This window comes from Myzus persicae, unplaced genomic scaffold (genome assembly GCF_001856785.1).
Source record: "Myzus persicae strain clone G006 unplaced genomic scaffold, MPER_G0061.0, whole genome shotgun sequence".
Lineage (NCBI taxonomy): Eukaryota > Metazoa > Arthropoda > Insecta > Hemiptera > Aphididae > Myzus > Myzus persicae.
Genome location: NW_019100836.1, coordinates 457,637 through 469,940, shown reverse-complemented (window position 1 = coordinate 469,940; position 12,304 = coordinate 457,637). Strand labels below are relative to the sequence as shown.

Here is a 12,304-nt window from a genome sequence, read left to right as displayed (position 1 = left end):
GCAGTGTTGCTAAAATTTGGATACATGTTATTGCAGATAACTAAAGCATCCATACCTTTTTTAGGTTGTTTATCTAGTGTAAGTATTTTACTTGTGCCAAGTTTCTGACTATTTATTTTACTGATTTGGAAAAAGCAACACAAAGTTCACAAAATGTAACTTTTTTTCAAAGTATACTAATCAACGCCATTTTAATAACCAATTAAATTTAAATTTTGGTTGTTTGCCCTTTTTTATTTTTATCGAACCGTTTATGTATGGGAAAATTAAATGTTATATCTGGTGTCCATATATTATTTATAACTGCATGAATTTCACTATGAAACAACACACGGTTAACAAAACTAACTATTCATTTATTTTCACATCAAAGTGTCATCGGAGCTTTCAAGTTTTAATTTTTAAATTCTTTTTAGGAGCCAATGCATTTTCTATAACTGGATTTTTTGGTTCCGTTTTCTAAAAAACAAAATTAATATTTTGATTATCTACCTAATTATTTATAAATTTTTAATATACAAATACCTGTGTTAAGTTAAGTAACACTATTAATAATCGCGAAAGTATACGAATACACCATAATAAAAGCTAATATTGTGTAGTGTAAAATAAAAATTAAGTACTAAACTGCAGTAACATCGATAAAAACAAACAATAAATACTAAAACTGTTAAATACACAATAGTTTAATTATTATTTTATTAGCACATACATATAACGGTAAGGTTGACGTATTATAGAACTTATGGCTTATACTAAGTAGAAGGTCTATGACACAGTAGCGTACACGTCGAGAGGGAGGGGGGGGGGGTGTTCAAAACAATAACTCGGCATTTTTTTCACGTAATTTTTTCTACATAATTAAGTAAAAATTAATAAAATTAAAAAAAATTGTTTTGACTTTTTAAAAGTACCAATTAGATTAGACCGGAAAGATGCTGAAATTAAAAATCAAAGCATATTTTCTACCACATAAATTAAAAAGTGTGTGTACTTTGATAGACATAATTGTAAAAGCAATACATTCATCGTTCCATTCAGAATCTAAGATTAATAATCTCAGAAATGTAAATTATATATTAATTTACGCTATCTTATATTTACAACAGAAATTAATATTAAAGATTTGAATTTGATTCTTCAACCATATTTTAAAAACAATGTAAGCTTTTAAGAACCTACCTAATTTATATTTATCGATGGTGACTCCTACTGTGATAATCTAAACTCTATAGGTAATTCGCCCTACCTATAATTATTATAATTTGGTATAGGTACCTGGTACCTACTAGTTTCTACCTATCATGTTCCTACGCGTATAGTATATCAGTATATGTCACCATTTTATATGATTTATTCATTACGTCGATAATATTTAAGATAGTACCTTGATATTTTTATTTTAATTCAATTTTCGCAAGGTTTTACGGTAGTAGTCTAGTGGAAGGGGTAAATAATTATTTTTTAAATGTTTTGTTTGGTGTAAGTAGGTCGTAAGTAAATACAGTCAAAACTCTTTATAACGAATCTGAAGGGACCAAGAGATTTCTTTCGTTATAGAAAGTTTTCGTAATAGAGAGGGTTTAAAAAAAAACAAAATTTTAATTATTTATCAAACACATCATTATTTTTACATTATTTTATATATATTTACGTATTATATTAAATTATTATTATTATTATACATACTTATTAAATATAATTTAATTTTTATACTATACATATTTATACTTTATTTAAAATAGTCTGTCATCTTAGTTTGGACTTTTTTATTCGGCATTATTGCCGATTATTTTTATAGTTTATACATGTAATGGATACGATAACACGTAAATTGTATTATGAAACATAAAATATCGTTTCGTTATTGAGAGTGACTAATACGTTATAGAGAATGAATTGTCTAATGGGTTATATAGCAAACCAACAATTATGATGTAATGTTTACGTTATATAGAGTTTTTCGTTGTAAAGAGTTTCGTTATAAAGAGTCTTGACTGTACTATCGAAAATTATGTTATAATTTGTGATATTACTGATATTTTTTAAATGTTCTTTAAAAGAGGTATGAAAACGTTGGAAACTGGTAGTTACTAGTTATCAATATATTATATTATTAGTCAAATAGTCAAGGGCGCAGATTGAAATGTACTAAAAAATACGATTTAATGCACTAATAATATTACCTACTAAATTAAAAAAATGGCTTTATACATTTTTTTGAACATAATATTAAATAAAAATGATTAAACAAAAATGTATTTAAAGGTATATTATTGATTATTGAATTATTTAATAAATAGGCACCAAGGCACCTATTGTATATTTTGTATCTTTCTACACAGCCACAATTTGGTGTTATGGCGTTTGATGCAATTTGTAAACAAAACGATCGATGCCTACCTATCTATATAATATTTATTTTATATACCATTTAAGTACAACGTTCTTCCTTCGATGTATGTACCAACTACCAAAAGTGCCAATAATACTTATGTGTCTGTATTCGACATTCGTGTACGTATATGTGACTCCGCTTTTGTCTGGTACCTACATACGTAATGATGTAACTACGTAGGCAATAAAAGTAATATGACGTATAAAATAATAACAATAAATTAATACTTATTTAGTTTTTTCTTTTTTGTTTGGTAGTTTATGATTTAAGGTATGCAATTTCTTAAAATATATTTTACACTGCCTATAAAATTAAAAAAAAAAATCCTTAATGATAAAAAATGTAAAATAGGTACGTTTCATTTTTTCGATGTATCACGTATAAAATGAATTTTGTACATATTATTTTAATAATTAATTTTAGGACATTGAAAAAAAAATACATTTTGCATTTGAAATATTTAAAATTCGTGTCCTAGTAACTAGTAATATTGTAATAATTAAGGCGCGAATGCTGAACATAAATTATTTGTTTTATCAATAATTTCTTTGGACATTTTTCTTTTATCACTTGGCCACATTTATTATTGATAAGCTGTTATCTGTGCATCTGACATCGAAATGTTTATTTTATTTAGTGTAATGATCATTGACATTTTTAATCCACCTGTATACATTTTGCAACAAGTAATTAATAATTATTTTCTTTGAAAAAGCACTTAATTTCGAATTATTTTTATAAGTTATCTGAGTTATACCTTTTACACTTCTACAACAAAAGAAATTATGATATGAGATAAAATATCGTAACGTCATTACCAAAAATGTGTCATGAAATATACTTAGACATATAGTTATGAAGTTTTAAGCTTAAGTCTTATTAATCCTCACATTTGTATAAATATTTTATTAAGTTCAAGCATTTATGGGTGAGTTTGTATAATTATTTATTACACTGACAATATTATTATTCATTGGTATGGGTAATCTGTGATTAGAATAGAATTTACCGAGGTACCTATATAATTGAATAGTTTCTTTCACATAAATAGGCATTTAATTAATAGCTTAGATACATTATTAACACAAATAAAATAATACTATAGGTGTTTGAACTTTAAAGATTTTTGTATTAATATATTTCACAGGTTTTAATTATTTAATAAAATAATTTCAATATGTTTTCAAAACAATATTTTATTGAAATATAATTTATTATAAGACTAAACAACTATTTTCAATAATGGAAATCAATTAATTATCGTGTCTGGTCTAAATATATATTATTTTCCACCCAAATTATTATGTTAATACTTACCGTAAAGATTAAACAAAAATGTTACATTCTCAACCATGATTTGGCTTTAGTCCAACATTCCTAACTCACTCATACAGTCATACCATATTTTATTTTTTCATTACTGTAGCTTTGCCAAAATACATATTCCTATGTATGCTTATTTATAACAAGCACTATGAAGTTCACAATCATTTTTATCAATAATATTTTTTTTTCTGAGTAATATGAGGCATTACTAGTTTTACTTCTCAGTTTAAACATATAATGTTGCTGTTTTTATAAGTTGTTTTATTTTTAATTTGTTACAGTTCATGAAGTTTTTATAGTGAATCCAAAATGACTTCTAACGAGCCACTACTCGTTCAAGCTGTATATTCATTTAAAGGAAAAAATAATGACGAGGTAAAATAATTTGTTGAAATCATTGAGCTTGTGCTTATATTCAATGTCATTTTGATATTTTTTAATACTGCTTATTTAATCTTAGTTTATATTTTTATAAATTATCAATAATATTAATTTGCTTCAATATTCATTGAACTGTAATATTATATTTTCATGTCTTTAATCCTTTTATATCCCTTAGAGGAGACCTTGAACCAACGTAATGGTATGATTTTATTTTATTTTTTATATTTTATAATCATTAAGTGTTATTTATTAATTGTGTGCTGAGCTTGAAGGCGTATATAAATGCACGAAGTCCAGATATCATCAATACATTTATATTTTATTTAATATTGAAATGTTTCATTCAAATTATTCTAATATCTTGCATATAGCTGTGTTTGAATAAACACGATATTGTGATTGTCACTCAAAAAGAGGATGGTGGCTGGTGGGAAGGAACCCTTAAAGATAAAACTGGTTGGTTTCCATCAAATTATGTTAAAGAATATAAACCTCAAGGTAAAACATTAATTTAAGTTTATTTATTGTTACCTATGATATTGTAAATTGTATTGTAGGAGAAAATATTACAAACAATAAAGTGCCAAATATACCTGTGGATTTAACTGAACAGTTAAGAGCTAACCGAGCTGTGGTTGTTATGGATATTGTGGAATCTGAAAGAGCACATGTCACTGAATTGAAGACACTTATTCAGAGTTTTTTAATTCCTTTGAAAAACTCAAATATGTACTAAATTTTATCATAATCAAATTTAAATATAATAATGATAATAATAATAATAATAATTTTACTTTAGAATGACTATTGATGAGTACAACCAATTAGTAAATAATATTGAAGAAGTTTCAAAAACTCATGAAGGGCTTTTGGAATCATTGGAACAAGTCTCTGGGTTACCGCAGTCTGATCAAAGAATAGGCAAACTGTTTCTAAACAAAGCATCTTTTATTCGGACTGTACATATGCAATATTGTGCTTCTCATCCCAGAGCAGTTAATATCATTGATAAATATAAGTATGTCCTATATTATTTTGATTTTATGTATGCTTAATTAATTTACCTTATACATTACACAATTTAATTTTAGAGATGAATTAAACCAAATAATGGAAACACAAGGTGCAGTTAGTCCTGGTATTTTAGTACTCACAGTGTCATTAAGCAAACCATTCCGAAGATTAGACAAGTATAGTGGGATGCTCCAAGAACTTGAACGACACCTTGAAGAAAGTCATGTTGATAGAGGAGATACCCAGCGATCCATCAGTATTTACAAAGAAATTGCGGTTTGTAGATTTTTGTACCATTTAAAATCTTTTTCTTCTATTCGTGACAGTATCACTTAAAATAAAATACAGTTAAAATAACAGCTAGTATAACATTTGAATTTGAATTTGAATTTGTTAAATTATTTTTTGTAAGTATTAAACCATAAGGTTGATTTATACAATAGTCAATTGTCTGTCATTGCGAGGTTAAACAGATTACATTTTGTGGCTGTCTTAAATTCTGAGAAAGATGTGATCACAAAACTTTTTGAGATTTTTTATTGTTAAAATTGTATTTTCAAAATAAATGATTTAAAACCAATATTTGCTTGTTTTACTAAGTAAAAAATATGCAGTTAAAATGTATTTACAAGATGATTATGCTGAAATAAATTGCAAATATATATTTAATTTTTCAGACTGTATGCTTATCAACAAGAAAACAAAAAGAATTGGAATTATCAATTTTAAGTGGAGTTGTACAAGGATGGGAAGGCACTGATGCATTAAGTTTAGGCGATGCAATTAAAATTGGTTCTGTTGCATTTGGTTCGGAGCATAAAGATAGATATCTAATGTTGTTTTCTACCCAACTAGTTATTTTATCAGTGTCCCAAAGACTAAGTTCATTTATTTATGAAGTAAGCCAAGACTTTATTATTTCAGTGGTTGCTGCTTATTATAATCACTGTTAATGTTAATAATGTTATCTATCTTATATTTTTATCAAAAAGTTTTTGCGCGGGCCTTAGATCATATCATACCATGCCCATCTCCCTTGTGAGAAGTATTTGAAGCACATATAAGCAACAAGTCTCTGACAGAGGTACAGAGATGTGTGCATGCGTAAGGCAAACCTTCACATGTTTAGCTGTTGGTTTATGTACTTCAAGTTATCGGACATGGTTGATGGGTAATGGGTCCATTCATAGTATATGATTTAAGGTACAGGCTGTGTTATGCGCTTACTTTAATTTTTGTTTAGTGCTATCAATCTGTTTAAGTTATCTGTCTTGTCCAGTATCAAAGTAATTACTTTAACCGGTAACTACTGTATTTTATTATGACAACACTATAATGAGTAATGACATTTACTGACAATGTGTCCATGGGTTATGTATATAAATGTCTACAGTTTAGTGGTTGCAAACACTAACTGATTTTAGTTCATAATTTATTAAATTCATCTTCAATTATTTCTATGTTAACTGCCTGTGTATTTAGTGCATAAATATGTATAATTTGTATGAAAACTGTTGTTTCAAAGTAATATTCAAGCTTAATTTATTATTTCTTTGATGTTTAACTTTTGGTCCTTGACCTCTATTAACAACCAGTTATGTCAACTTTTGATAATCATGCTAAATTATTCAGCTGTCTTAATAAACTTTGACATACAATAGAGATTACCAACATTTACTATTACATGTACATAAAATAAATTGCCTTTTTTGATTTGAAGTAAGTAACTTTACACAGAATTGTGATTGAAATGTAGTTAATTTTTATATTGTGTTGCTCATTAGAAAGATAAATACAGTAAATGTTGGTATATTGTCTTCTGAATATGTAATAATAAGTTCTTAAAATAAAAATAATATCCTTTTTTATTTCTTGGCCCATCAAAATTTGATTATATTTGTTAAATAAAATGCAAATAGACTCAGTTATAGTTATGTTTATGTTTTTTTTAAGGGTACACTACCATTAAGCGGAATTTGTGTCAAGAAACTAGATAATAATGGTGCCATTAAAAATGCTTTTGAAATATCGGGTAAACATATTTATTTAGCAATCATTTATTAATAATATTGTCAGATTTTTTTTTAAGCACATGAATAAAAATTATGGTTTATATTTACAGGCCCTTTAATTGATCCAATTGTTGCCGCTTGTCAGTCCAAAGAAGAGCAAATTGATTGGATACAAAAAATTAATAAGCAATTAGGAAATAAGAGTGTCATTAACACTACATCTAGCAAATCAGTAAGTCTAAGCCTTGGTCGCCTTAGTGATTATTTCGCACATTTAGTATGCAAGGGTGTCATAACTCGATCACTTTTGAAATTAATTCTTTACACACAATACATAAATAATATTGATACATCAAAAGTTGTTAGGCGTTATGCTAATCAACATAGTGCATTTTATTCTCCTTGTAAAACTAAACAACACTGTTTAGAAGAAACACAGTACAATGAAAAATCTAATGTGTTGAATAGTTATAATATTTCATCACCGAGACATTGCTCATCAATGGTTTTAAAAGAAGATGGAAAAGTTATTTATGGAAAAAAGCTGTTGTTCACTCCAATTCAAACTAAAGCCTGTCAAGATTTAACTATGTCAACATTGTACAAAGAAGATATGAATGATAACTATAGTAAAAATCTTTTGAACTATGAAACTAATATTGAAAATTTAAAACCAAAACATTTGACGATTCCATTGCTAAATACAGATAATAAAGATGATATTTACTCATCAGATAATCAGGATAGTACTTTTTCCTTGTGCGATTTAAAAACGTCCTACTGTTATGATAACAATTGCGATGATGAAAAAGATACAGAAATAAGTCAAGATTTTCAATATTTTTATTTTAAAGATCATAATAGTTTGAGGTCATCTGATTCTGGGTTGGCCGATATCACAATTCCTGTTACACAACAATCGCCATTACCGCCTACTGAAACATCTAGTAGCAATTCTGAAAACTTGTGTAAATGTTCTTCGTCATTACATATCAACTCATGTATTTTTGAAGATGATTCATTGTTAAGGAATAATAAAGCATCTATGCCGCTTGACAAAGGTGTTACATTTCGTTCTGAACTTTATGCACATTGGTGGCTCAAAAAAAAGCTACAGGGACCTCCTGGCAGTTGTGATTCAGGCAAGATATTAATTTATATTTGACTGTGATTGTGTTGCTAGTTGTGTCACACAAATTATACAGTTTGAAACTAACATCTGACATTTGCCGAGTTGATTTTTTCTTTACAAATATCCTTTTATTATACACCGATGGACATTAAGATAATTGACTGTATGCAGTGGCGGCTTGTGTTGGTTCAACTTTGTAGTGCAAACAAATGTATGTACCTCCCACCTCATTGTCAAAACAAAAGTCTATTTATTACTTAAAGAAAAATGTTAGCATAATCTGACTAATTTTTGCCTTGTAACCACCACTGAAACCAAATTATACATACATAATACATTTACCAAAAAGGATTGACCATTAATGTATAATTAAATTACATGATAAATAACTTGAGTATAAAAACACTATAATATTATACATTTATCCTGTAAAAATATTATGTTCTCCTTAAATTTTTTAACTACCATAACAAATAATTTTATTTTTACCTATTTAGTATTTAATTAATCCATGGTTTTTAAAATTAAAACTCTCTTTTTCTGTTTTTTTGTATTTACCAAAGATGTAGCACATACTATTGCACAAAAACCCAAGCTGCTACTGATTGTTGTATATTATGTAAAAATCAATATATATATTTTTTTTTATTTTTAATTTTGTCATTACGGTAGTGTTCAATAATTTAGCTTTTAAAAACTACAAATGTTATAAATGCCTAGAATCACATAGCCGATCATTACTTAACTATTCCACCAATGTGTATTATTAAATTATTTAGATAGTGATGTTCATACCATCATATTATACAATGCTATTAGCATACATTTTAACATAACATGATTGTCTATGCTTAAACAACCCTATTTTTAATAATGGACTAACAATAATAATTTCATATTTAAAAGTAAAATGAATAATAAATATTTACTTTATATGTATTTACTTTGTCATGCTAATTGCCGTGGTTAATATTTTTTTTAACGGAAATAAAAATATTTCAAATTATTACTTGTATTACCTACTTATTATACATACTTATAGTACAATGATCTGTTATATACATAAATCTTCAAGATTTTTGATTAAAATATTATTTTTTATTTTAGATGGAAAAAGTTAATAGATTAGCTTGGGATGTGACAAGACTTAGACCCATTCCACCACTTCAATTTTATCACAACATTAATGAAAAAAATATCCGTGTAGCAAAAAGATGTGAGTATATATTTCTATGGACTTATAAAGTTTTGAATTGTATTCCTTATACTCCATTATTATTAAAATATATAAAAAATACTCCCTATCCCTCACTGTATAATCATGAGCGTGCACAAACTTAAATTGCAGAAGCAGCATACAGAATAAAGCGACCCATTTTCTTACAATCGACCAAATAAATTTTCAATATTATTAATTGTATGATAGTAGAATTGATCTGATTGTAGACTGTGTTACTGATACAACACTGGCTTTAACAATATAATTTGTTATTATGATTAAAGTTACTTATAGTTGTATACCAGGTATAAAGTATCAATTATATCCAATGAATAAATTGGTTCAGATCCATTTTATCTACTTGTATTAAATAATTAATTTTCTTGGCCAGCTGCTGAGAGTGACTAAGTGAATATAACTTGCACTGCCGCGGCCATCAGGCCAATCAATCTCCCAAAAATATGTGGCAGATGCAGCATCTTCTGCTACACCTATTCGCACGTTTATGTATATAATCTGTAATATCAACATGTGGTGAAAGAGGGACATACAATAACTAAAGCTCTTTTAGCAAAGTTATAATATTCACTTTATTTTAAATAATTATTACTAATAACAATTATACTACACATTCTTTGTACATTCTTTTATTCTTTTATTTTTTTGAGACAAATCATCCTGTTAAGACTGTTAAAATATACAATTTGCATTTATGTTAATATTATGTTTTCAGTGGTCTTAGAATATTTAACAATTAATTATTGTTGAACTATAATTCACTTTTACATGGTACAAGTATATTTTGCACCTCAAAATCTAAATCTCACTATGTACAAGACAAACATTAATGTGCAAATAACACTGAAAATAGTCAAATTAAATAGTAAGCACAATGATAAATTCATAAAACCGCTGATAAGAACCTAAAGAAAATCATCTCACAGAACAAATTCCCACAGGAAAATAAACCCATGTTTCTTTAAATGTATTATTTTGGATAACATATTATTATAGCTAACGACAGAGTAGAGGTAGTTTTTCATCCTTCTTCATCCTACTTCTAGTTTAAGAAAAATTAAACAAATTGCCTTATCAAATTCATTTAGCACATTTTTATTAAATGAAGTAAGTTTATTAATTTTTTTTCCTGATACCCATGAAATTCCAAGATGGGTTTAGTTGCGTTCTCTGCCACTTAGTTGATATTAGTTTTCTCTCTTTACATCAATCCATTTATTAATAGCTCAATAAATATTTACAATATTACCACTGGTTATAGTTGAGGGTATTACCACAATATTACCTTTTTAAATTGAATTTTAAACTTAAGCTATTTTTCACAATCTAAATTTGAATTTAGACTGAGTTAGTTATTTAATTGTTGTAGATGTTTTAATTAAAAATGTCAATTATAAATTTAAAAACCTGTTGTTTTTTTAAAATTTAGCTGAAAGAACATTTGAAGATGATGGGAAAGTCTTGAGAGTATTTGAAGCATTTTGTTCAAATACAAAATCACGTCATGCTAGTTCAGGTGATCATTCTTTGTTATTGTTGTAAATTATGATGTGAAATAACTTAAGTAGTTAAATATATCTAAATACAATTTTATTATAATTTCTGTACCACTAATAATGCTGCAAAGCTGTAAATAATATTTGTTAGGCAATAGATAGTATTATGTTAAATAACAATAACAGATATGTTAACGATATATTATTATACTAAAAATATTTTTCCTGTCAAGTAAAATTTTGAAAATTTGAAAATTATTGTTTGATATTAATATTAATCTACTTTTATATATGTATACATTTGTTTTTATTATGATTAGCCCTATACACAATCATATCAATTCAACAAGTTTATGTTAATTGTGGATAAATTTAAATGTTGATTTAGTTAAACTTAAGTTTACTGTTGCATGCATTGTTCCATTTAACTATTGATGGGAAAATATAAATTTATAACGGTATTGAATTGCAGGAATTTAAATTGAAAATCTGCCATTGACTGTTACTTCTCATACATTAAGTAAATCCAAATGGACTTGAATACAATTTGTTAATGAATATGTTATTTTTAATTTTAAGTTATTATTTTATACTATATTATTGTACATTTTTATAAATTGTTTAAATAATTAAATATTTATCTGTATTACAATGAATTAATTTATAAAATCATAATATATTATGTTATATTTTAGAAAAAATTATAAAAATACATTGTAACATTTGTAATAATTGTAGCATTGACTAGTTTACTATTTAATAATGTTCAATAGCTCTCAGTAGTTGATGAAAATCTTTCGAAGAAATTCACTGTTTATGAGTGGCATAACATAAGCCCTTCAGTACTTGAATTAAAAATGGTCCCCTACAATGTTTCTTAGATAAAACTGTAACTGAGTAAGACACTCAGTTAATTTCATTAGTTTCATAACTCTTAACTGATGTAAAACTTGTTATAAATTAAAACTGTATAATTTCTGATCAAAACAAAATATATATTTATTATTATAATATATATGATTATTAATAACTTAAGAGCAAGAGGCGTTTAAGCCATACGCATAATTATTGTTGAGATAAAAGAAAACAAATTTAATTTCTAAAACAGGTATTAAAGCTGTGTTTGAGTGTGTCTAGGTATCAGTAATCACTGGTGTGATCGGATCTGAATGGGCAATCCACTGTTGATAGTTAATATTTAAAAGTAGGTCATTTTCATTGCATGTACGATGTACATTTACAACAGTATTTTAATTTTCAAGCAAGTTATACAAAAGTTTAAATTGTAATATTTTACATAATATG

The 12,304-nt window shown here is 26.5% G+C and overlaps 1 protein-coding gene across 4 annotated transcripts; it reads left to right on the top strand.

The window, feature by feature from the left end:
- The first annotated feature begins 3,014 nt into the window (after nt 1–3,014).
- On the top strand, nt 3,015–11,607 carry LOC111026369 (rho guanine nucleotide exchange factor 7). 4 transcript variants are annotated; one of them, XM_022304438.1, is made up of 12 exons: nt 3,015–3,326; nt 4,006–4,099; nt 4,480–4,606; nt 4,666–4,837; nt 4,908–5,126; nt 5,200–5,398; nt 5,800–6,021; nt 7,076–7,154; nt 7,245–7,366; nt 9,374–9,482; nt 10,933–11,019; nt 11,472–11,607. In XM_022304438.1, exons 2-12 carry the CDS (start codon nt 4,034–4,036, stop codon nt 11,477–11,479), a joined length of 1,410 nt encoding a protein of 469 aa, XP_022160130.1. In that variant the 5' UTR covers nt 3,015–3,326; nt 4,006–4,033; the 3' UTR covers nt 11,480–11,607. The 4 variants fall into 4 exon arrangements, with proteins under 4 accessions (XP_022160130.1, XP_022160127.1, XP_022160128.1 ...); XM_022304435.1 differs by lacking the exon at nt 11,472–11,607 and having other exon boundaries at nt 10,933–11,214; XM_022304436.1 differs by lacking the exon at nt 11,472–11,607 and having other exon boundaries at nt 3,063–3,084; nt 10,933–11,214.
- Nucleotides 11,608–12,304: the final 697 nt, after the last annotated feature.

Bases quoted from the DNA above. Each gene is read 5' to 3' on its own strand.
- LOC111026369 (XM_022304435.1), top strand. From the start codon at position 4,034: ATGACTTCTAACGAGCCACTACTCGTTCAAGCTGTATATTCATTTAAA. The intron at 6,022-7,075 runs GTAAGCCAAGAC...GTTTTTTTTAAG, and splicing joins TAAGTTCATTTATTTATGAA to GGTACACTACCATTAAGCGG. The intron at 9,483-10,932 runs GTGAGTATATAT...TTTAAAATTTAG, and splicing joins TATCCGTGTAGCAAAAAGAT to CTGAAAGAACATTTGAAGAT.